This window comes from Heliconius melpomene, chromosome 5, assembly GCF_056956725.1.
Source record: "Heliconius melpomene rosina isolate 202511_hmr_F chromosome 5, ASM5695672v1, whole genome shotgun sequence".
Lineage (NCBI taxonomy): Eukaryota > Metazoa > Arthropoda > Insecta > Lepidoptera > Nymphalidae > Heliconius > Heliconius melpomene.
In genome coordinates this window covers 936,863-962,102 of record NC_140393.1, presented here as the reverse complement: position 1 = coordinate 962,102, position 25,240 = coordinate 936,863, and the positions used below count along the sequence as shown (strand labels likewise).

General features: G+C 34.0%; 2 protein-coding genes and 2 pseudogenes across 4 annotated transcripts; all 4 read right to left on the bottom strand.

Moving 5' to 3' along the window:
* Positions 1-6,747: 6,747 nt before the first annotated feature.
* Positions 6,748-8,771, bottom strand: LOC146538791 (uncharacterized). The gene is made up of 3 exons (XM_085185927.1): positions 8,476-8,771; positions 7,741-7,958; positions 6,748-7,433 (listed from the first exon to the last, which is right to left on the bottom strand). Exons 1-3 carry the CDS (start codon positions 8,589-8,591, stop codon positions 6,748-6,750), a joined length of 1,020 nt encoding a protein of 339 aa, XP_085042053.1. The 5' UTR covers positions 8,592-8,771.
* A 1,627-nt stretch (positions 8,772-10,398) lies between these two features.
* LOC146538790 (uncharacterized) lies at positions 10,399-15,617 on the bottom strand. Its single transcript, XM_085185926.1, has 6 exons — positions 15,337-15,617; positions 14,803-14,998; positions 14,080-14,297; positions 13,462-13,762; positions 11,240-11,457; positions 10,399-11,117 (listed from the first exon to the last, which is right to left on the bottom strand). Exons 1-6 carry the CDS (start codon positions 15,473-15,475, stop codon positions 10,414-10,416), a joined length of 1,776 nt encoding a protein of 591 aa, XP_085042052.1. The 5' UTR covers positions 15,476-15,617; the 3' UTR covers positions 10,399-10,413.
* Positions 15,618-16,276: 659 nt separating this feature from the next.
* LOC146538789 (cytochrome P450 4C1-like) lies at positions 16,277-21,003 on the bottom strand (annotated as a pseudogene). The gene is made up of 9 exons (XR_014878016.1): positions 20,949-21,003; positions 20,335-20,445; positions 19,594-19,779; positions 19,047-19,243; positions 18,523-18,595; positions 17,787-17,974; positions 17,435-17,583; positions 16,988-17,164; positions 16,277-16,823 (listed from the first exon to the last, which is right to left on the bottom strand). The product of XR_014878016.1 is annotated as a cytochrome P450 4C1-like (transcript).
* Positions 21,004-21,543: 540 nt separating this feature from the next.
* On the bottom strand, positions 21,544-25,184 carry LOC146538788 (uncharacterized; annotated as a pseudogene). Its single transcript, XR_014878015.1, has 4 exons — positions 25,017-25,184; positions 24,398-24,593; positions 23,947-24,065; positions 21,544-23,585 (listed from the first exon to the last, which is right to left on the bottom strand). The product of XR_014878015.1 is annotated as an uncharacterized LOC146538788 (transcript).
* Between the last annotated feature and the right edge of the window lie 56 nt (positions 25,185-25,240).

The window sequence follows — 25,240 nt, the reverse complement described above, 5'->3', positions numbered from 1 at the left end:
CGCAGTCTTCCTAGACTTAAAAAAGGCTTTCGACACGGTCTCTGTAGTCACACTTGTACGCCGACTGGAGCAAATAGGTATAAGAGATAAAGCTCTTAGTCTATTCAAGAGCTATCTTGGGGATAGAAAGCAAATGGTCAGGATTGGAGAACACCTAAGTAGTGAAGAATGTGTCACTTACGGTATACCGCAAGGAAGCGTCCTCGGGCCAACGCTCTTTCTAATTTACATAAACGACCTATGTAAGCTTCAGGACATTGGAGGAAATATTTTTTCCTATGCTGATGACACTGCCATCGTGTTTACTGGCAAGTCTTGGCTAGACGTAAAAAATAAGGCAGAAACCGGTTTAGCAAAAATATCAAAGTGGTTGTGTGATAATTTATTAACATTAAACATACAAAAGACAAGCTATATATGCTTCACAAAGTATGCAAATACACAACCTACTCTTGATTTCTCCCTAAAGATTCATAATTGTCAACAAGACAACTCTACTCCTAACATTTGTCACTGTCCCACCTTGCAGAAAGTTATAAGCACAAAGTACCTTGGGATTATGTTGGACCAAAGGCTGTGTTGGACTGCTCACATTGAACTCCTGATGACTCGTATCAGAAAACTAATACGGGTCTTCAAATCACTCAGGCATGTGATGGATAAGGAATTATTGAAGAGAATTTACATTGCACTTGTGCAGACTGTTATTACTTACTGCATCCCGATCTGGGGTGGCTCTGCAAAGTCCCATTTCCTTAGTTTAGAAAGAGCCCAAAGAGCTCTCATTAAGGTGATGTACTTTAAGTCATACAGATTTCCAACAAGTGTCTTATATAAAATGAGCGGTATATTGTCTGTGCGAAAACTCTATATTCTAAACCTAATCTTAAAGTGTCATGGAACTATGTATTTTGATAAAAATAAATTAAGGAAACGACGAAATGATCGTGTTGCCCCAATATGTAAAGTACGCTCGAGTTTCGCAAAACGACAATATGGTTTCCAATCGGCTACTTTATACAATAAAATAAATCGCTTCCTTCGCATATATTCTATGAAAAACTATTCATGCAAGAAGATTTTGACTAATTGGCTAGATAAACTTTCTTATATAGAAACTGAAACATTACTTTCGTAATATTATTCCCTATTTTACACACAATGCACAGATAAATATAACCTATTAATATATAGAACAGGACATGTACGAAAAACCCTCTCATACCTCATGTTCGCACACACACACACACACTCACACTCACCCACACACACACACACACGTACACACTCACACACACGCACTCACACACACACACGTATACGGCCCCCTTATTTGTCTTCTGTTATATATTAACTATTCTCTAAGCTTAAATGTATCAAACGGAGAAGCGAGTCATTCCCAACACAAGTATCTTTGATTACTTACTGGGAAGTCTCAGCGACTCAACTTGTTAAGAAAACTATGAGAATAAAGCTATTTTTATTTTTATTTTTATTTTACAGGCTTATTGACCAAGTCAGAGTCGCCCTTGGCGGCCGAGAGGCCCACATATGGGAAGAGCGGATCTCCAAGGCATGTGAGGACTACCCCTCACTGAACAAGCTCAGCCGCCAAATAATGAAGAAGAAGCCTCCAGCCCGCCCACTACTCCATCAAGACGGCTCCCTGAGATACTCCTCAGAGGAGAGGGCCGACATGCTGGCGGATTATTTGGCGGCCCAATTCCAGCCGAATCCCAGTGAGTGCCCAGTCCTCCATGCCGAGGTCGAAGAGGAGGTGAAGACGCGCCTCTCCTCACTCAAGGCCCTCACTGCTCCTGATCCACCATTCTTCTCACCTTCGGCCGTGAAGAAGGCAATCCGGGGCCTCAAGCCCAGGAAGGCTCCCGGAACAGACGGAATCACAAACAGCGCCCTACGCCATCTCGACAACCGACTGACTGCAGCAACGGCCAGACTCTTCAGCGCCATTCTGCGCCTTGGTTACTTCCCCCGGGCGTGGAAGGAGGGTCTGGTCGTGATGATCCCGAAGCCAGGGAAGGACCATAGGAAACCGGAGGGCTACCGCCCCATCACGCTTCTGAACGCCATCGCCAAACTGTTCGAGAGGATGTTACTCCCACTCCTGCAGCCGCACCTGCAACCGCGGCCCCTTCCCCTAGTTGACCCCCCAGTTAACCCGATTCCCCCTTGGCTCCCAGGCCATCCCCCAATGACGCGGCTATCGTAATAGCCGCCGCGAGACACCGCAGAAGAAGGGCAACCGCCCTGTACTGTTTCCCGGCGCAAGCGCCGGACGAATGAAATCCACTACTACCGACGTGCCCGCTTGCCTTACACGCATCGGTGGTCCAGTGGTAGAATGCTCGCCTGCCACGCGGGCGGCCCGGGTTCGATTCCCGGTCCATGCATTCTATTTAATTTTCCTCACAGGCAGCCACGTCGTGCTTGCTTTTCATCAGGGACAGAATAACCCCTTCAGCATTAACCACAAGCTCGAAAAAAAAACCCGGCTGCCTCTATAGCAACGAAGATTTAGTTAGATGGGTTTGCACGTATTGGATAATTGGAGTTGAATGTATTATTTCAGCGCGATATATTTGGTTTCATATTTTTTGTAGTAGTTATTAGTAGGAAGGCTTTTGTTTATAATTTCTTCCGTTTAAAAATAGTCATTTAACTATCTAAAAATAGTAATTTAAATATATTTTAATAAGTATTTGAAAAGATTAGCAGCACAGATTTAAAATTACGGTACCTACTAAAAAATCCTTGCTGTGTAAAACAATTGGAAAATCCTTATTGAAACCACAAAAATGCGGGTTGCATTAGGGTTTAATTAATTTTCACATTATCTTAAGTGCTTTGCAAACATACATTACATGAATAATCCAGTAGTTAAAGCGGGCGAAGCCGCAAGAGGGTCGCTAGTAAAAGAATATAGTGGGGATTGGAATTTCTTAACACTTAATTTGTAAAACCTTACCCGCTCTATGCGGGCTACAGTGTGAAGGAACCTAGTGTTAAGAGACTCCCTTTCCCCTTTCCGTATCAATTTTCCTGACATTGAGCTCAAAGCCGCGCTTTGTTTCATACCAACGCGAGGTAATTAAAATAATTTATTCCCTCGAGTAAGAGTTGGAACCAGAACCGTCGTGATTACAACTGCTCAGTAAAAATAAGCTTCACGCTGTAATTCCACACACAGCAGCATAGGCAGAGGGAACCTAGTGTTAAGACACTCCGTTAGCAACACTCCGTCAGCTGCTTAATGTAAATGAATTGATTCCAATATTAATAACTACTTTTATTTAAGGTACACCGATACTGTTCTGTATAACTATAATAATAACTTGGAGCTACGTCTACGTGTACATTTTCTCCACGGTGTGGTACACCTTTGTCTACTGCCGTCGAACCGACAACAGACTATCTGCCATCATTAACTTCTCTGTTGGAGTTTCCAGTACTATAGCTTTTTGCAAGTTTATGTTTATGTATTTATTTGAGTGAGTTATTTTTTTTGTATTAAACTGTTAGTCTTGAACATGACATTACAAGAATAACATAAAATATTTAATTTTGGGCCTATCGGAATAAAGGTATGGTCGTGAGTTCAAGTGGCATTATTTGAGAGAAGGTTTTTAATTAAATGTAATTTATACTTTTATTAAATTAGCGAATTATTTTTACATTTTTAAATATAAATTATTATAAAAAAAAAAAAAAAAAAGATACATTTAAAAATATAAAAAAACCACTCTTCCGAGGGCGGGACAAGGGTCCAAGCCATCGGTGGCTAGGGCTCCAGAGAGAGGAACCTCCGCACAATACGTGCCGTCTCAAGTAATACTGCCTTCTGTATCCGGTTCTTGATCCAACAGCTAAGCGATAGCCTCTTAAGGTGTTGATCGAGGCTTTTCGCTATTAAACCGTTAACTGAAACCACTATCGGCACAATGATAGTCGCATTGACATCCTACATGGCGGTAATCTCATGGGCTAGGTCCAAATATTTAGATTGTTTGTCTTTTTCGGCCTTCACGAGATTTTCATCATGTGGGATAGTAACGTCAACAATCACCGCGCGGCGCGCCACTCGGTCTACTAGTACTATATCAGGTCTATTGGCAACAATATACCTGTCAGTAATAATAGACCGATCCCAGTAGAGCAAAGCACAGCTATTTTCAAGAACTGACATGGGATTGTACCTGTAGTAAGGCACCTCCAATTCTACAAGGCCATATTGAAGAGCAAGTTGCTGGTGTATTATCTTGGCTACTTGATTGTGTCTATGCAAATACTCACCATTAGCAAGATGAGAACAACCAGAGACAATATGTCTGAGGGACTCCCCAGGTCGATGACACGCCCGGCAGATGTCGATAGTGCCATCTTTCATAATATGTCTCTGGTAGTTCCGTGTCTTGATAACTTCGTCCATAATTGCACAGACAAAACCTTCAGTTTCTCCGAAAAGATCCCCGAACTGTAACCAAGATAATGATGAAGCAGTATCCACGTCCTGGCCCACTAGGGCTCTATGGAATCTACCATGCAGCTCCTTGCTCTTCCATACAGCCATGCGATCAGAAGTAGTAAATACTACAGGCCGACGCCAGTTCTCTTTGCCCAAGGAAAGAGGAGTAAGGCCTTTGTCAACTGTTACCACATCCTTGTGCATATCCACGTCAATCTTGAGAAAATATTCTCTAAGACTGCATACCTCGTGGTTATGGAGGTTCTTGACATTCAAAAAGCCACGACCTCCACACTTACGCGGGATATACAGTCTCATTACAGACGAACGCGGATGGTGCATTCGGTATGTCGTCAACAATTTACGTATTTGGCGATCTACGGAGTCTAACTCAGTCTGCGTCCATCTTACAATGCCAAAAGTATAGGCTAAAAGCGGCATAACCCAACCGTTGAAAGCACGCACCTTGTTGCCACCAGATAAAAGGCTGCCAAGCACTTTTTTCAGGCGACTAAAGAAACGCTCCTTCACCAATTGCTTTATGCTCCGCTCATCAATACCCAATGCTTCAAACTTTTTTATACTTTTGGTTATGTAAGATAAATGCACATCGTTGAGATCCATCACCCAGCAGGTCGTATACATAGACAAAAACTCTTTGACTCATGTCCATTCTATGAATCCTATTCATGTCTAACTTAAGCAAGTTCCAGCTATTTACGAGTATTTAGCAAATAGCCTAAATGCGCAAAATTCTGATTATGGTAATACTAGCGACCCTAGAAGTACACAATTACTTATTTACTGCTTTAATTTTAATTGTCATTTTAAATACTACAACCCACGTTAAAAACAAAATTCATAATTTCAGCCAATGCGATAAAGCAGTTATTTTACAGCAGTCTAGTTGAACAAAATACTTCTACTACCTCACTGTCCATGTTCGTCCATTTATGTATTTGAATATTTTGTATGTATTAAATTAATTGTTTCAGGGATAAAGTAAGAGAAATCATAGCAGGATACCTTGTATGTGATAGTTTAATAGTCCCTGGGAGTCAATTTGAGAAAAATATTTTAAAAACAATGAGATTTGTTAAGAAACGAGCTATGATTTTTTGGATAGTCATAATTTCTAACGGTGCTATATACATGCTAAAGCCACTTTTTACTCCTGGACGCCATTTTCCAGAAGATGATTTTATTCTTTATGGTAAGCTATTGTTATATATAAATTGCATTACCAAAGATAAAATAAAAAAATTGAAAATAGTGATCTTGAAGTATAGTCATTTTGTTTTTCTATCTTTTTAGGGTTAGATCCGATGTTTGAAAGCCCTAATTATGAAATTGCCATATTTTTATTTTCTGCCAGTATCGGCTTAACGGTTTTTCTGTCGTCTAACATTACTGCTTTTCTAATCATCATAACTGGCTACGTTGAAGCGCAATTACTCGCCTTAAGCCAAGAAATCTTACAAATTTGGGACGATACCAAAGAAAATTCTACTAATGTCGAAACTTTTGAAGATCTTAAACAACTAGAAGGCCAAAATGAAGAAAACGAAACTATTAATAACTTAATTAGAGATCGTTTGAAAAATATAGTTAAAATTCATGTAATTAATATGAACTTAATACAACAAGTAGAGGCGGTGTTCCGTGGAGCAATAGCTGTAGAGTTCATTTTGTTATTTATAAGTATAACAGCCGTGCTTCTAGGAGGCTTAGAGAACACGTATTTAGAATTACCTTATTCATTAATGCAGGTAGCAGTGGATTGCTTCACTGGCCAACGACTGATAGATGCGTGTGTCAATTTCGAAACTGCTGTATATTTTTGTAAATGGGAAAATTTTGATACACAAAACAGGCAAACCGTACTACTAATTTTACATATATCGCAAAAGACTCTCACATTATCTGCGGGTGGGCTGTCAACTCTAAGCTTTCCGTGCCTCATGTCTGTATTAAATTCTATTTATTCAACATTTACTACTTTACATTCAGCTTTGTAATATTTAATCACAAGCACACATTATACTAAACAGCTAGCTCAACACTACAACGCAGATTTCCATAACTTTTTCAAAGTTCTATTTGATGAAGTTTATATATTATGACAGCCTATTATCAATTAACTATAATTTAAAAAATATAATATTTAACAGTATAATTTAAAAGTTGTGTTTTATTTATTACCTATAATTAATAAATGATATTTGCAAAAAATAAAAAGCTTTACTTTCGTCAAAGATTTTATTTCACAGTAGATTCAATGTGGTGTAAGCAGAATAAGTTGATTTCAAAATTTCCATCAGACAAGCAAAATCTAATTTCGCGATGCCTCCAGCTGATAGTACCAACGTCTTCTGAGCCATTCTCAACATAATTAAAACAGTTTCCTGATTTTTAACATTAAAATTTTCCCATTTGCAACTATATAGTGAATTTTCAAAACTCTTTCCAGCATCAATAAGTCGTTGGCCCGCAAGACAATTCATGTATACTTGTAATATTGTATACGATAGTTGTAAATAAGTGTTCTTGACACCACCAAGAAGTTCAGCAGTTATGGCAAAAGTTGTGAGACTAAATTCCAAAATTAAACTCATTCTTAATTCTAGATCCAGTTCATGTAAGAGATTTATGTTAGCAATGTGCAGCTGGAGGATATCTCTTAAACGAACTCCAATAAACTGGTTTATTATATCTTCTTTTCCACCAGTGCCATCAAATTTATTCTTGGATACATTATAAAAATTTGTACCATCTTCCCAAATGGTGCATAGTTCTTCACTAAGAGCATGCAATTGAGATTCGATATAACCTACTACGATCAGAATGTACGCTGCAATACTAACCAGAGTGTAAATACCGAAAGCGATACTTGTTATATTAAGGGTTGTTGCTATTTCGAAGTTTGGTGTTACAAACATTGGAACTAAACCTGAAAATTAGAAAAAATATTCAGTTTTCTATGTTTTAATAGTGTTTGTTTTATAATGTCTGTCATTCACTCAGAGGTTACGGTGCAATTTCTAAATACTTATTTGCATATTACTTTTTCTTAACGCCAAGGCAAAAAGTGATAATAGTGAGGCCAAAATCTCTTTTCATAGATAATTTTTATATATTACAAAATTAAATCTAACTTGTAGCGCCTGTAAGTGAACGCAAAGTGTAGGACATAGGTAGATGGAGGAAAATTCTCCCTGAACACCAAGTAAATTAAAAAATACTTTGATTTAATTTACCATAAATAACGTATAAATCTGTAGTAAAATGTCTTCCAGGTATTATGAAAGGTAGCAGCACATAAATGGTTCCATTAAGCATTCCAAACACCCAAATGATAATAGCTCGCCGCTTTACTGTTTTAAGTTGTTTTTGGAGATTTTTACAGAATCGTGTTCCCGGCACTACTTGGGCATGACATTGCAGAAATTTTTCAATCAAATTCTTTACATTTTTTCTGTAAAAAAAGGCATTTAAAATTTAAAATACATAAATAATTTTATAATCTCACAAAATAATTGAATTGGCCAATAGGGCTGTGAGATCTATTTAAAACCTAAAAACTCAAGATCCTCTGCGAGGTATTTTTAATGATGCACGTATTATTACAGTTGCCTCATAATTTGTGAACTATAATATTCTATTGATCCGATGAAATATACAGGCATAGGATAAGAACGGAAAATAAAGATAAGCTCGTTTCGCCAAAATTTCGCTTCTGCAAAGTTCTTTTATGGGTTTGAGTATATCTGTATAATGAAAAATAATGAAATTCCTCAATATATTTGGCCACTACAGCCATTTAAAGTAACTGTAAAAAACAGTACCTACTAACACTTTGTGTTTGTATGTTCATTCGTCGATTCAAAACTGCTTACAATAGTCTATTTGAATAAAGAATATTTTGAATTAAATACGAATTTGAACAACAAAAAATAATTATTCCTATCTGCTATGAATAAATGATTACTTACGAATTGAGTTTCATAAAAATGAGCTTAGTAAAGCTAGTGATGCTGCATGCGAAAAGAGACAAGACAATCGCCATTGCAGTCCAGTTACCAGTCCTCCCATAATAGAAGTAAGCCATCCATATTATTGACAATATATAAGTATAAAAGTAAGCAAAGCTTCCAATTATTACAAATATGTAGGAGATAACAGGTACAGCTATAAAAAAGTTACTTAGAAAATAATTTAAAAAATAATAATAAAAAATGCTGATAATATACAATTAATAAAATATTACAGGAACTCTATGATCACGGCATCTTTTAATGATTTAGATAGTACTTTATCTTCTATATACAGGACTTGTCCTCACTGACTGAGGTAAGACGCACGCACAGCCGTAACCGCTAATGGTAGAAACGTGAAATTTGGACAGATGTTTACTTTCATAATCTGGACATCCACTAAGAAGGGATTTTGAAAAATTTTTACCCTAAAGGGGTAAAATAGGGGTTCAAAGTTTGTATGGAAAAAAATTTAAACCGCCACCGATTTTTATAAAATTTTAAATGTTGATTTTTAAAAGTATTTAATTGAACACGTGTTTCATCGTTTTCTAGAATTCTCCCCCTAAGGGTGCAAATAAGGGGTTGAAAGTGTGTATAGAAAAATTCTTAAATCGCCACCAATTTTTATAAAATTTGATATATACACTCTTAAAAATATTTAATTGAACATGTGTTTCGTGGTTTTCTAGATTTCGCCCCCTAAGGGTGCAAATAAGGGGTTGAAAGTTTGTATGGAAAAATCTTTAAATCGCCACCGATTTTTATAAAATTTGAAATTTAGACTCTTAAAAATATTTCATCGAACACATGTTTCATGGGTTATTAGAATTCACCCCTACATACGCAAGCGAAGCTGCGCGCGTCCGCTAGTTTCTTATAAAAGCATAATAATTTTATTATGTTTCTACTAATTTAAAAGTTTATTTAAACTTATACTCACAATTTGAGTTATTGAAAATATTAATAGTTAAAATTCTAAGCATGAAATTTATATTTTCCATTATTGTTGTAAAATCGTCATGTTCTAACCCGAATTTCCTTAAAACAGTTACTGGTGGGCGTGAACTAAGCTTGGGTCGGTCCATGTTCAATTAGCTAGAACATTAGAATACGATCTAAATTGATTTTCTTTTACATCAGAATCAAAACAAAATCACAACATTAGATTTTTTGCTAACACTTTACTTTTTTACAGCTTCACGCTGTATCCCGCACAGGACGGAGGAATTAAGTGGAGTCTTAATGAAATTAATACTGAATAATGATTTATTTAAAAAATATATTACTTTTTTAGTAGTTTGCCGTTATTGATTTTTAATAGATGCCGTTAGTAAAATGGTACTTCCTAAAATCTTATTTGTAATGTAATAATAACCTCTATATATACTTTATGAGTGTTCTTGAAACGATGACTGTTAGACATGGCAAAGGCAATATGGTCGTTTATGAATAATACAATCGATTTGAATAGTAATTTCTATTAATAAATTAATAATTACATATTCACATACTGCAATTCTACCTTAACTATTAGTTGAGTTTTTTTCTTAGTGGTATTTTTTTATAAAGTATTTTTTTTTGTTTAGGTTTTGTGTTTTGAAAAATGGGGAACGGAAACGGATTGTCTTAACAGTAGATTTCCAGGTTCCCTTTGCCTTCCCTTCTAAATGCGGGAAACAGCGAGAAGCTAAAAAAAGTGTTTAGGGGCAAAATACAGAATTGAGATGGAATCGAATAAAACGGAATGGAATAATATATTTAACTCTCACTAATCTAACTTATTGTAAAACTTTTTTAATGTGTTTTATTGAAATTCAAATTTATTTTATAAAATACTAGACGACATAAAGGGCTATGAAAGAAAATAAACAAAATAATATAACATCAAATTATTTATTTTAACGTAGATTTTAATGTAGTATATGCGGAATAAGCGGTTCTTAGTATCATCATCATACAAGGAAAGCCCAATTTCGCTACACCACCAGCTGACAGCACCAACGTCCTCTGTGATACTCTCAACATGAGTAGAACGGTTTTTCGATTCTTTATACTAAAATTCTCCCATTTACAATTGTACAGTGATATTTCGAAATTGTTAGAAGCATCTATTAAACGTTGGCCAGCGAGGCAATCCATGAATATTTGCAATACAGTATATGGCAACTGTAGATGAGTGTTCTCCAAACCACCTAGAAGTTCAGCTGTTATTGAAAATGCTATGAAAGTGAATTCTAAAGCCAAAGTTGCTCTCAATTCCTTATCTAATTCATGCAAGAGATTAATATTAGCTATATGAAGCTTAGTAATGTCTCTCAAACGAACTCTTATGAAAATATTCATTAATCTTCTTTTGTTATCAACAGCGTTTACTTTATCACGTAAATTGTGTTTTATTTCGTTATAGAAGTTTAGACTGTCATCCCAAACGACTTGCAGTTCTTCACTTAAGGCATGCATCTGAGATTCTATATAACCGACTGTTACTAGTACGTATGCTGCTGCAGTGACCTGGGTGTATATACCAAAACCAATACCTGTTATATTCACAACTGTTGCTATTTCAAAATTAGGTGACTCAAACATCGGGACTAGACCTAAAAAATAAGCAAAAATTATAAATATATGTAAGATGTTTTATGTAGGTATATAAATATTGGAGCATAGAACCTAATTTAGATAAATAAATTTAGATAAGATAATGCATAATTGCTTATACCATAAATAAAGTATATATCCGTAGTAAAATGTCGTCCAGTTGTCAAAAATGGTATTATCACATAAATACCACCGTTGATAACTCCAAACAACCAAATGTTGGTGGCGCGTCTTTTCACTATTCTTAGACGTTTACGAATATTGTTAGCAAATCTAGTTCCAGGTATTACTTGGGCGTGACATTGAAGAAACTTTGCGATTATTTCTTTTATATCATTTCTGTAAATCAAAATCTAGTTTTATATATCTTATAATAAATTTTCTTCACTTAAGCTAGTCCTATCCCGCATATAGCATATAGGAGTATAGCATAAGATATTGAGTGTTAAGACACTCCATTCCCATAGAATATTTAATCCCTCATGAATTTATAAAACTGGTTTTTCACAAATAAATGACTAAAAATCAAGCTGAAATTTTCTTAAAATAAAATTGAAAAAGTACATAAAAAATGAGCAAACATACGAGTTTATCTTCATGAAGACGAGTTTTGTAAAGCTTGTGATACTGCAGGAGAATAAAGACAAGACTACAGCTACTGCGGTCCAGTTACCAGCTCTCCCATAGTTAAAACATACCAGCCAGACCATCGAGAAAACGTACACATAAAAATAAAGGGAACTCCCAATTACAGTAAGAACATAAAATATGAAAGAAATTGCTGAAACAATTTTAAAAAATCTGGTCCAAGTCCAAGTTTTCTTATCAGCTTCACGTTGTTTCCCAAAACCTAGTGAGAAGATTCCGTTCTCTACTTTTTTTATTATACATTTAAATTTTTTTTAAATATTATGTAGCACTATCTGATTTACATATTTTTCATTTTTGCGCATCTGCCACACTTTTAACTGGGTGCTGCTTTTAAATAGATGCTGAGAATTTCAAATCATTCGGTCCATTTAAAACGAATAGCTTACCAATTGGAAAATAATATTTATTGTTTATAGCACGGTACACAGAGGGAAGACGGAAGGAAGATTCCGTTTCCGTCACTTTCCGCCAATTTTTTTTCTGCGTGTGGAGTGTTGGAATTTAGCGCCGCGCTTTCGCTTCTTAACTTAATGTCTAGGCTGTCATTGCGCATTAGCAATATTATTTTAATTAAAATTAATTTATAATTAGCTGTTTTACCTTTAGCCTTTTGCAAATTAGTAAAATAAATAAATACTTACGCTTATTATTTTTGAATATATCAATAGTTATATTTCTTAAAAGAGAATTGACATTTTCCAAAATTACAGGAAAATCATCGTAGTCCAATCCAAATTTTCTCAATCTCTTCCATATATGAGAGCAAAAGCTGAATTTTATCATTGTAAATAAATAAACACTTGACTGCTTTGAACGGACAGGATAGTAGGTTAAAGAAACACAACAAAAATAATTATTTGTACGCAGATAATAATTATAGAGTCCTTGACTTATTAGTGCTACAAAGTACATGTTTTCGTGACCATTCGAAAAATGTCAATCATCCTCGCAATCACTAAAAGTGAATACACTTTCGTCAAACATAGCCTATTTACATATCGATTCATAATTACATACGAGTATGTTATCGGTTATATTCATCTTTTGCTTCCTATTGACCATATTTGCACTACAGTGTTGGAGTTTTTTTTGTATTTCTAAAATTAAGGGTAATTTTAATATTAATACTAGTTTTATTCTGTAACTTTGTTCTAGAAGTTAATTTGACATAACTACGAGTTACACGTGAGTATGACACATTTTAGTGCCCGAGAAAACACTGACACATGTACATGGTGTCACAGTGACCTCAGGTACTTTTGTTATGTTCCTTAAAACCCCATTTCACAAAAACTAATTTTCTAATAAAAGTTTTATCGAATTTCAACTTGTTTTATTCAAATCATAAATGTAAACTTGTTTCTGAGAAAATTGTAGACACATGTACAAACACGTGCCTGGAAGCCTAAATAAATGAACATACTCAATAATATCAACAATTTCGCATATGGTACGTTTTATTCGCACATGTCAAATTGAAAATATTATTTTTTAATTCGGTTGTTCGGTCACTACGTTCTCTACATTCGAGTTAAATAAAGCTAGTGATTTGTAAAGTTAAAAAAATATATTAAAACAGTACTTTTGTTTTTCATTCAAATTTATTTCAGAGTAGACCTTAAAGTGGTAAATGTTGAATAAATGGACTTTAATATAGCCATGAGACTTGGATAACTTAGAGTAATCACTTAATTTATTACATCTTTCAAACGATACTTTATGAAGTTATTTATTATAAGCTTTTTCATCTTAATATGATCTTCAATTGGATAATTTCCTCGCAGATTTTTGTAATTTCTATAATAAATTTCAGCGTCATCCCATATGAGTTGCATTTCTTGAGCCAACGCTAGCATTTGAGCCTCAGTGTAGCCGGTTATTATAATGAGGAAAGCAGTTATGTTAGAAGGTAAATAAACTGTAATCATAACGCCAGCGATTGTTACTAGATAAGCTATTTCAAAATTAGGACTTTCATGCACTGGATTGAGACCTAAAAACATATTATAAATGTACATTATATGTTCCAAAGGGAATTCGTCCATATAGTCATATTATTCTCAATTGCGTCACTCAATGGAATGGATAATAAGGGAATTAACCATGTATCTTTTTATCTGAGGCCGTTTTAACCCAACTGCCCAGTGTCTGTTCTGCGGACTTATTGCCACTCGAGAAGTGAATCATTTTCATATCCTCACTCTGACAACAAATCAGTAGGGTTGACTTTGGCCCCATAAACACTCAACGTTTACATGTGAAATGTGAATGATGTGAATTAAATTTTTTAAATGTTTAAAAGTAGCTCACCAAGTAAAATGAATTCGTCCTCAGGCAAATGGCGACCGGGAATAACGAGAGGTTTTGTAACATAAACAAAGCCATTCGATATGATTACAATCCAAAATATCAAGGCCCTTTTCTTAACGTGTCTCATTGTTTTTAAAATATTACTTTCAAAGCGACTCGCTGGTATTAATAATTCGTCGCACGTTAGGTATTCGGCAACTACATCTCTAACGCTACTTCTGAAAAAAAAATACAGTCGAATTGATAACCTCCTTTTCTTACAGAAGTCGGTTAAAAAAAGGAACTATAGTAGTAATTGAAGCTGTCGTGGCGGCGTTTGAGTGTAAACGTAATAGTTGCGGGTAGACAAAAACGCGACATTGAGTTTTGTCACTTAACATGAATACTACTATATAAATGTAGTGACACACATATATAGAAAATTGAGCGAAAAGTGGAGAACGAAGTGTTTCATCTACTTAAATAGGTTCTCTAAGCCTATCTTACTGTGCGAAAAAAAGCGGGAAGCTATTTTTTTATAATAATAATAATTATATTCATAAACAGCTGAAATTACCTTAAGGTGTTGAATATATGTATCTAGATACAACCTAAGAATTGAATAGCTAACTTAAGGATCAAGACACTCAGCTCTTAACTTACCGCCTGGTACATAGTGGAGGAATTTATTAAATTCTATTAATAAATAAAATAGTAAATCTATATTTTACAAGATATACTTACTCGTAGAAGTATAAGTAGAACATCTTACAAACACCAATCTCACTGGCAACACCAAGAGAGAACACTATGATAGCGGATATCCAGTCACTTGTTCTCCGACAGTAAAAAAATACGTACCAAATCATCGATACAAAGTAAACGTAGAAGTAACACGATATCAATGTAATAGTGCTCGCGTGAAAAGCTTTTGGGATAGCTGAAAATAAATGTTAAATACAAAAATTAGTATAAAATACGCAAACTTCCTGTAATATATGCAAAAGTTAAAAGTATTTTGTTGTTGTCCTGGTCTCGTTAGCATTAAATATTATGTATAATAACTATGCGAAACTATAAGTAAAAATGGATCAGTGAAAGTAATTAGTGATGAGAATGATGATGAATTTTTTGAAGGTCTTATAAAACATGCAAATGAAGCAGCGAGCTCGTTACAATTCGATATGAAAAAGAAATTATGGGCTAAATTCCAGTTCTAATTTATAAAAAAATAAAGTAAAAGGTATTTGTTTCAATTTACTTTATAATAATACTCACGTGTTTTATTCCGGCCGTCGATATTAAGCGTTATCACTCTCAGAAGTACGGAGACATTCCAAATCAACGTTGGTAGATCGGTGAAGCCCAAACCAAATTTACGTATTACGTGCATCGGTAACATGTTAAAAGTACACATTTTTTAAATTATGATGAAAAATTAACTTGTATTTATAGTTGTGAATAATCGGGATAAGCATTTCAATTAACAGAAATTCATACAATCCAAACAATAGACCTAGAATTTAGGAAAGACTTTGGATTTAACTAAAGACCGATACCCAAAGTTCGACCGGACTAATAAATATGTTAAAGCATATGTCAATATAAAATTATAATAATAGTAAACTTGTAGTATTGAAAATCAACAGTCTAAATAAATCGTTTTCTCAAGATTTTTTTTTCTACTTTTCCTTTATAAATTCGTAACTAGAACTAAAAGGACGACTGTAGGACATCAAACATCACATAAATCGTAAAAATCGATTCACTATAAACTGTATCATCAACTGATACGAATCAAATATAGGCAACAATATTTATTTCTATTTGTATACGACTATAATAAGAATGACGTAACCATTGCTCTTGTTTTGAAAATGTATGTTATATATATATGTTAAAAAAAAATAATGATTTTACCAAAATTGGTGATGTTCATAATACTAATACCAAAAACAGGCAAAGTTGACGTATTCCGCGTATCCACTGTTCTATTACTGAAGAAAAAGATTAGAAGACCAGAAAAGTAAATATATGTACAAGATATTTTGAATTCGAATTGCTTGAGTATCTCACAGTATATTACGATTTTGTTAGAAACAGTAATAGGTTTCGTAATTTTTAGCACACACAACACTGATTATATTTGAAGAGTATTATTTACAAAAACTAGTATCATTTTCCTATCACAGAAATGTTACACAACAATTTAATTAAACAACAGAAACAATTATTTCCTTTTATTTAACCATTAACAAAATATCACATAAATTTTCAACTAGCACCAATATGTTTATTTGGTACTAGATGTTGTAGACATAAATCTAATTTACAAATAGTAATTATTCCATGCTGAACCAAGCAAATGCCAATGTTACCAAGAACGTGTCGGCCATCTCTGTATTTTACGAACATACTAATGGCCACCCGAAACATTATTTACGTTAACCATAAAACGTCCGTAAGAATAAATAAATCCTCTCTTATTACCCCCTCAATTGCGTGTCGCTCTTCCGATTTCACGTTATCTGATAGTCACTCAGTAATGGAAGAATTTTATATAGGTAATTAGAGATAAATTATATTCTAATCAGTTTTGTTTCTATTAATATCATGTCTTAAATGCACTTGTAAAAGATTTCCTCTTATCGCTCTCAAGCTAATGTCCATTCGAAATTCCAATTTATAAGCTTCTGATTCAAATACTAAGTCTTTTATGCAATGGGCTAGAAGGGTCTTCAGGATCGCCATTGCGTATCTTTTACCTGTTGGAAAATCTGTATATGTTTATTGATAATAAAACGAGAGAAAATTTTTTCTAAAAAGAGACTAAACCAAAACCAAGGCCGAATATTATACAACCAATGACGATACAAAACTCAATAAAGTGCTTAATCTGTTAATAATGTGACTAAATAAGTTGCAATACCAATACAGGCGCGTCTTCCAGCACTGAATGGCATAAAGGCAGGATTGCTGTTGGATTGGGACTGAAGCCAACGTTCAGGTACAAACTCGTCAGCGTCCTCCCCCCAAGCACGCCTAGACCTCCCAGCACACCATAAAGAAAGAGAACACAATGTGCCCTTTGGAATTACACATGATTCTGAAATGAGATAAATATATTCATGTAAACATGAGTATAAGCAATGAGATAGGATCCCTGTGCTAACACTGCTTTGTGCAGAATGCAGCAGGAAGCTAAAAAAAACAAAATTATATGAATAGAAATTTAAAGGAATATGCAATAAACACAAATTGATATAAATAGTCTGGACAATATAGATATTAGAAAGATAAATCCCATCCAGCTGAAAATTGGTAAAATTGTTATCTTGTCCTTTTCCATAAAAAAAAACTTTTTTATAATACATACTGATTGGCAAGTCTCGATCTGCATGTCTGGTGACGATCGGTATAGGTGGGAACAATCGGAGTGTCTCTTGAATCACAGCCTCACAATATACGAGACGACATAGATCCTCCTTAAGAATATTGGACTTTTCTCCAATTATTTGATTTACTCTAAAAATATATCAAAAGACAAATTTTAATTATGTAACTGTCGGTCAAAATCTGTGAAGTTGTTTGAGTCCGACGACTTTCCTGAAATTCGTTCAACTGTCTACTTTCTGCCAAACTCAGATGGAATGGCTTATTATATTAGTTAGTCTTTAATTGTAATATTACTATTACAAAAAAATTAAGAGAATTTCTTTTTAACTTACTCGTTAAATAATTTGTCTTGTATGTCAGAGTGACATCCTAACATCAATAAAGCATAAGCGAGTGTCAACGCAACAGTCTCTTGTCCGCCCACAATTATTGTATGAACTTCTGATCTAATCTAATCTGGGATCTATTTCTTGTAAGTCCAATAAAACGTCCAATACAGTTTTAAAAGTTTTGTTTTTACCTGTCATAATATTAGCAGATATTGATTGCAAAGATATTTTTCTTGATAGTTAGACTTGTTAACATATTGATATTAATTGTTTAAGACGTGAACTAGTTACTTTACTAGTTTAGTTATTTGCACTCGTTAATAATAATATTTTTTTATTTATTATAATATAGTAACAATGTGCTCTCTAATAATAAGTAACAAAGAATGAATAGATGGGTCACAAGCCGAACGCTTAGGTCGATCGTGCCTCTCTATCATTTGTAGCGCGCTTAGATTGCACACTCGGCTCAGGCGGAACGTGACCATTAGTCATGCTTTTTCGTGCGTGCAGCCGGCGTTTATCAGACGTTATCATATCTTCTGTTGCTCACCGAGCTTAAAAAAAGCTTTATATATGTATTGTATTAGGAATTCTAACATCAAATTCATTATATAAAATCCAAATAACACAAAAATTGTGAATAATATAAGAATTGCTTACCATAGTAAGAAAACTGTAATATAGTGATATGTAAGCAATAGTTACATACCCGTATTCGGCATATGAAAAAACTTACCTTCCACATTTTGATTTTCAATAGATATACTTCTACGTATTTTTTCTCTTTCCAACATCTTCTGATTGATCACCTATGAAGTATACTTTCAAAATAAAAAACTATCAGCTCATACGCTCTCCTTTTTCTGGATCATCAAGATAAAATTGAGGCCATCGTGGCGCAATGGGACAGTGTGACAGTGAACGTGATGGCTTTGTACTCGCTCTCCACTCAGGGGAACAATACGTTTATTTCATTTGGTTTCATTTTCCCACTCTGGTAGAAGAAGCGGCCTGCGTTGTTATAAAGCACCTACTACTTCTACTATCTTTAAAATAAATGTAGTATTGAAAATGGATAAACATATACCCTACAATTAAATAAATTCTAAAAAATACAATTATAAACTAAACTATACAATTATAAATAATATATACAACAACTAAATAAAATATACAATTCTTTCCTATTTAACTATTTTCACAAGAAATTTATGGAACAAAACGAAAAATCTAGAAAAATAATACTCATTAAAAACTTACAACATTCGACACATTGTGCATTATTGAGATGTTTCTAATAAATTTGCCGTGATCTGAAGAAAATTTGTAAATAAAATCGAAGTGCTGGAACAAGTTCAATCCTCGTTTCACCAAAAGTTCCAGCGCACCTTTAAATGCTTCATAGTATTGCTCTGATTCCTTACTATCTGATTTGTAACTTACTCCTAAACCAGTCTCTGAAAATATGAAAATATTTTTTTAAGTCTAACACTTCTTCTTCTTCTCCTTGTCATTACCTAACGCATAACACCACGTAGCGATTATATATCCGTTATTCCGTTTTTCATTGAGACACTTCCCTTCCCCTTCCTCTTCCCCTTCTTTTTATTCAATATTTCATTCCTCTAAGTGTAGAGGAATGAAATATTGAGCCACTGCAATCGAATCCATAAACATCGTGTTTACAGCCGCACATTTAATAATTAAAATTAATTTGTATCGTTCCAAATTCATCTATTTGAAATTAAGTAAGTAAATGCCCCTAGCCCATAAAAAAATTAAAGTACGCCATCATTTCCTTACTCACCACAGATAGCAGCTAATGTAGTGTTTGCCAGATAAGGCATTGCATCGAATGGTTTTTTATCGATTTCTCCTTTCAATTTCTCCACTAATTCTTTTGCCTTTATATTAAATACCTCTTGGAAACCGTCCACCATTGTTCCAGAAAATGTGCCAGCTATAAGTTTTACATTACGTTTCCAAATATCACCTGGATGAGATAAAATAATAATGTATCATAATATTTTTTTTTTAGCTTAACGCTGTACCCCTGACGTAGCAGACAAGTCTAATCTTAAAAACACATTTTGGGCATTAGCGCTGCATACAAGAATACGAGTATATGCAACTAATTCAGATGCAGAGGAAAATTCCTACAAAATATCTTTGTCAGCTTCACGCTGTATCCCACACACAGCAGGGTAGGCAGAGGGAACGGAGTGTCTTAACACTACGCCCACTTTCTGCCGAATTCTGGAGGCATTGCATGTTGAGTAAAATATCTTTGTAATAGTCTTTATTATGCTATTATAACTAAAAATTATGTTTAAGTTAAAATTAATTAAACGTAACAGGCCTGTCATAGTTCCATTCCCACTCGCGAAATATGAAATATTTAATATTTTCATTATTTTGCTCTGGTAGGCTCAGGAAAAGTGCGGCTTTGAATTTCGCCACTCCGCGCGCAATGTCTCCAGGATTCGGCAGATTAATAGGAACTATTAACATGCGTGATACATCGTAAAGCTAATATTTATATTATTACCTGGTGCAACAACAAGGCCTTTTCCGAGCCAGTCACGAAGAAAATCGTATAAGTAAGGCTTCTCCAAAAAATTATTAGTGATTGTCTTTACTTCTTCAGGATCGCTTACCACTGAAAAGTATTTATGTATAAATATATATAATTGTATATAAACTAAAAGACTCCGTAAAAGATCTTTCGCAAAGTTACGTATACGGATGCGTAGAAAATATTTGTGATATTTTCTACCCACTACTACAAACTTTAATGTCTCAAATCAAACAACGCAAAGAGAGTAAAATACTGTTAGCTCATACTAAAAGAATCCAAGACAGTACGACAGGCAACTAACAAATCATTGATGGCTTGAGTCAGTATGTCAAGTGACAGAAGAATCTACATTCATAGTAGGTATGTAGAATGCAAAATCTTTGTTTGTGTTCTTCTCCGTTTTCGCAGGAATTTCTAAATATCCTTTCTTACTATTCCCCTACACTCCGATAGTCAAGGTTTGATCAAAGTGCCGTAGTTTCATTTGTGTGTTCCGTTCACGTTCCGTTCATCAGTCACTCAGTAACGGAAGGTTTTTATATAAATAGAGAGATCAAAACTGTTACATTGTTAATTGTTCTTACATATCAAAGGTCTCGGACCAATCCAAACAATGAACGGCAAACACGTCTCATCCATTATTTTGGAGATCTCTGTCAGACGTCTGTATATCACTGAGTTCATGAAAAAAAAAAGTATATTAATATCTTAGCTACTAGTAGTGTTATGTCTATTTTTCACGATCATCGATATTGAAGACATGTTTTTCCATGTAGGAAAGTAATAGCATTTTTTGCGTTTTTTTCACCATTATATAGCGTGGGTGGTGTGGAACAGCATCAGACCGTAAACACGATGGCTGTAGCTTGTATCGTGATTGTGGCCCCACTGGGTGGAGTGATTATATTTAAATTATACCTACAAATATTAATTATAAATACAAAAACATGTCCTACTGGCACCACCTCCAATGAACCAATGTATGGAACCCAAAAACGGTAACTGAGAATAAGAAGGCAGGTTCTTGAAGTTTCGTCGCGCCTTCCAAAACAAGCTCCATAAGAGAAGGTGGATAGTCAACAAAATAACTAATATCACAAAGTACATCTGAAACGAACATAGTAGTTTACTGAACTTTTCTTAAACTGATTTCTATTTTATTATTTCACTTACTTTTTAATGGTCATTGTGTAATTCAATATTATAAAAGCGACAAAAATCTGCGGTGAAAGAATCGTCTAACAACGAATAAATCCTTTTGAAATATTATTTCAATAGCTATATTTATATGCTTGTAGATTGATCATGGACTTGAACAGAACACAAAAGTAGTAGTGGCTTCAGATCCTGTGTTTATAATTCACTAAACTTTTAATAAAATGACCAATGCTATTAAAAAATCTTTTATTAGCAACCTGCATATTAACTTTATCTTTTTTACAATAATCACAAAGAATTACAATTTTAGTTTTTTTAGTGTTTAAATAAAATTTTAAATAATACTCACAATATTAACAAATATGTGTTACTCTTATCAAATTAAAATCTACTTTGAGCCAGGAACGCATCAGCTACCGAGGCAAGGTCGACAAGTCCTCATACAATGTATAACTTACAGGTTAAACGATAAAACACTGATCTCTGACATTTTTCAAATTTTATGTTATTATAAACTGCGTTCTGATATAAACTATGTACTTTTACATAAATAGTAACTAAATGAAACAAGGAGCCAGTGGCACAAGCGTGCGACTGTAAGCGCGACAGGGTGTGGGTTCAAATCCCACTCGGAAATGGAGTATGTAGTTGTGATGTGCACGGCGCGCACCCCGCAGTAGTGCCCCGATGGTTGGTCTTGTCTATGGTAGCCAGGCTCCCAAAATAAGTTGAATTTAAATATCTGACTGCAAACAAAGAATGTTACCGACTTGGACTTGACCAAATGTATTTAAAGTATCTAATTTTTACTCAAGTTCTTAAACGAAACTGAATCCTATAATTTTAAAATTATATTTAAATTCTTGTAAATATATTTAATTTAATGATATTAATATTCCAAATAAAAAAAATCTAACAAAATTACATTTCTTAAAAATGGCTTATTTTATTCACTTTAATTTACGAACTACAAAAATAAATTTCAACACAACAAACAAGCGTTACATCGGAAAAATATTTTTATTATTTCCTTCAGAGACAATAAAAAGTGAGAAACGGGTTAACGGCAGGTGAAATCATTAAATTTACCTGTAAAATGCTTTTAGCCGACTTGTAAAAATTGCCTAATATTTTATTTTTTTTCGCTTATTGGCTGTTTAGATAAAACTTTTACATTTTTATTATTGAAGCATAAGTTATATCAGCTAGGCCATTGTGGCACAGTGAAACTGTCTGACTTGCAAGTTCGACTCGTACTTATTTTTTTAAAATTATTATTGTTATTTTATAGACACACGCTATATGCAGGATACAGCATGTAAAATATATATTAAAAAAATCTATTTCATTGTGGATTTTAAAGTAGTATACGCAGAATAAGTAGATTTTAATATAACCATCAAAGATTCAAAATTTATCTTAGATACTCCACCGGCGGATATCATCAACGTTCTCTGCGACGTTCCTAGCATAAGAAGAATCGTTTTTTGATTGTTAATATTAAAATTTTCCCATTTACAACTGTAGACGGCGTCTTCGAAATAATTACAAGCATCGATAAGACATTGTCCAGCCAAGCAATCCATGAAAACTTGGACTTAAGAAAAAGGTAATTGAAGGTACGTATGTTCCAATCCGGCAAGTAGTTCCACAGTTATAGAAAAAGCGACTATACTAAATTCCAAAGCAAAAGTGGACTTCTTCCAGATCTTGAACTAATTTAATATTGATAATGTGAAATTTTATAATATCTCTCAGACGTATTTTTATAAAATCGTTTGAAATTTTATCTTTAATGTGTATTTTATCTTGTACTTTATGTTTTACTGCATTATAAAAGTTCTGGCTGTCATTCCAAACATTAATTAATTCCTCTCCAAGTGCGTACATTTGGGCTTCAGTATAACCGACTATTACAATGACATATATTGCCACGCACACCAAAGTGTAGGAACAGAAGATGGAACTGAGGGTATTGATGAACGTAGCTATTTCGTAGTTCGGTGATTCTAACATTGGCATTAAACCTGTAAACAGTGCAATGTGGAGAGTGTGAGAGAACTCTAGGAGAGAATTTATCAAAATTTGTTAGGATATACGAAAAGTTAAATTTTACTATATTCGTATTTCACGCAAATTAAATTTTAGGTAAAACATCTGAAATATATTTTAAGCATTATAATAAACTAATAAATTTTTGTTCTAAACATCTTTACTAGAACTTTGTACCGTATAATAGTTTTGACGATTATTGTATAAGCATGTGTTGCTAAAGTAAGTTATGCTTTAAATATAATTCCATTCCCATAGTTTTTTTTCTCTTACCATACATATAATATAAGTCCAGAGAAAAATGTCGTCCAGGAGTGACGTAAGGGATCATCATGAATATACCACCATTCACTACTAGGGTGATCTATATGAGAGTGGCTCGTTTCTTAACCGTTCTAAGTCTTTTTCGAAGATTCCTAGCAAATCTGGTATTTTTAATAACTTGAGCATCGCATTTATGAAACTTTTCAACTGTTTTCTGTACATCTTTTCTAAAATTACAATAAAATAATATTAATTGTGATAAAACAAAAAGTATAAAAAAAATAGTTAAATTTATTAAAAATTAAACTGAAATATATTTTTATAATATTATGTGGATACAGGTGTAAAGCGATCGAAGAATTAACGGTTGTCTATGTAACGTCTATGTAAGTTCAACGATTTTAAGTGGTTCAGCAGATATTTGCGATTTAAAAAAATCTTCTTCTCTCTTCTTCTTCCACCTTTATCCACCCATCAATCGCGTTACACCCTACATGTTATAAATAAGTAAAAAAAAATCCGTAAACGTTTTATGCAATACAATTTTTGTTAAACTTACGAAAAAATTTTCATGTACACAAATTTTGTGACACAAGTGACAGTGCATGAAAATAAGGTTAGAGCCACACATATCCCATCCCATTGTCCAGTGCGCCCGTAATAGAAGAATACCAGCCAAACCATAGAGATGACGCACTCGTAGATGTAAGCAAAACTTACTATTAGAGTCAATATGGACAGAATTAGAGAAATGGCTAAAATTTTTAAAAAAAAGTTAAAAAATGGAAGTTTTTATTTGAAGTTTATTATCTTTATCTTCACAATATATTCCGCACATAGCAGGAAAGGTAGATGTTACCTGAAAACCTAGTGTTAAAACACTTCCCAATAAGACACTTCTATTCCCCCAACTTTCCGCCAAATTCTCGAGGCATTGCGTGTTGACATACGGAACTGAACTCTTTGCTTTGCTTTATTGCCAGACCTAAGAAATGAAAATATAAAATATTTTAGTCCCTCCAGTGTGAATCGAACTCACAACTTGTCGCGTTTACAATCGCACGCTTGTGTGCCTGCACCACGACATATGGATACTAGTTAAGAGTAAAACTGGGGAACTGGTTTGGCTAATCTCAGGAACTACTGATAAAATAATAAAAAACATTAAAATAACTTACGTTTTGCGCTTCCGTAAATATTGATAGTCAGAGCTCGTAACAATATGGCAACATTGTTCATGATTGTTGGAAAGTCGTCGTGTCTAAGTCCGAATGTTTTGAATGTTCCCCAAATACCCCTCTCTTTATTTCTCATTTTAGTGGATGATGCTTCTACAATATATGGAAGCGTAACTGAAATTTGTAAAAATTTGAAAGGCTAATGAACGTTAGTAATAAGATCG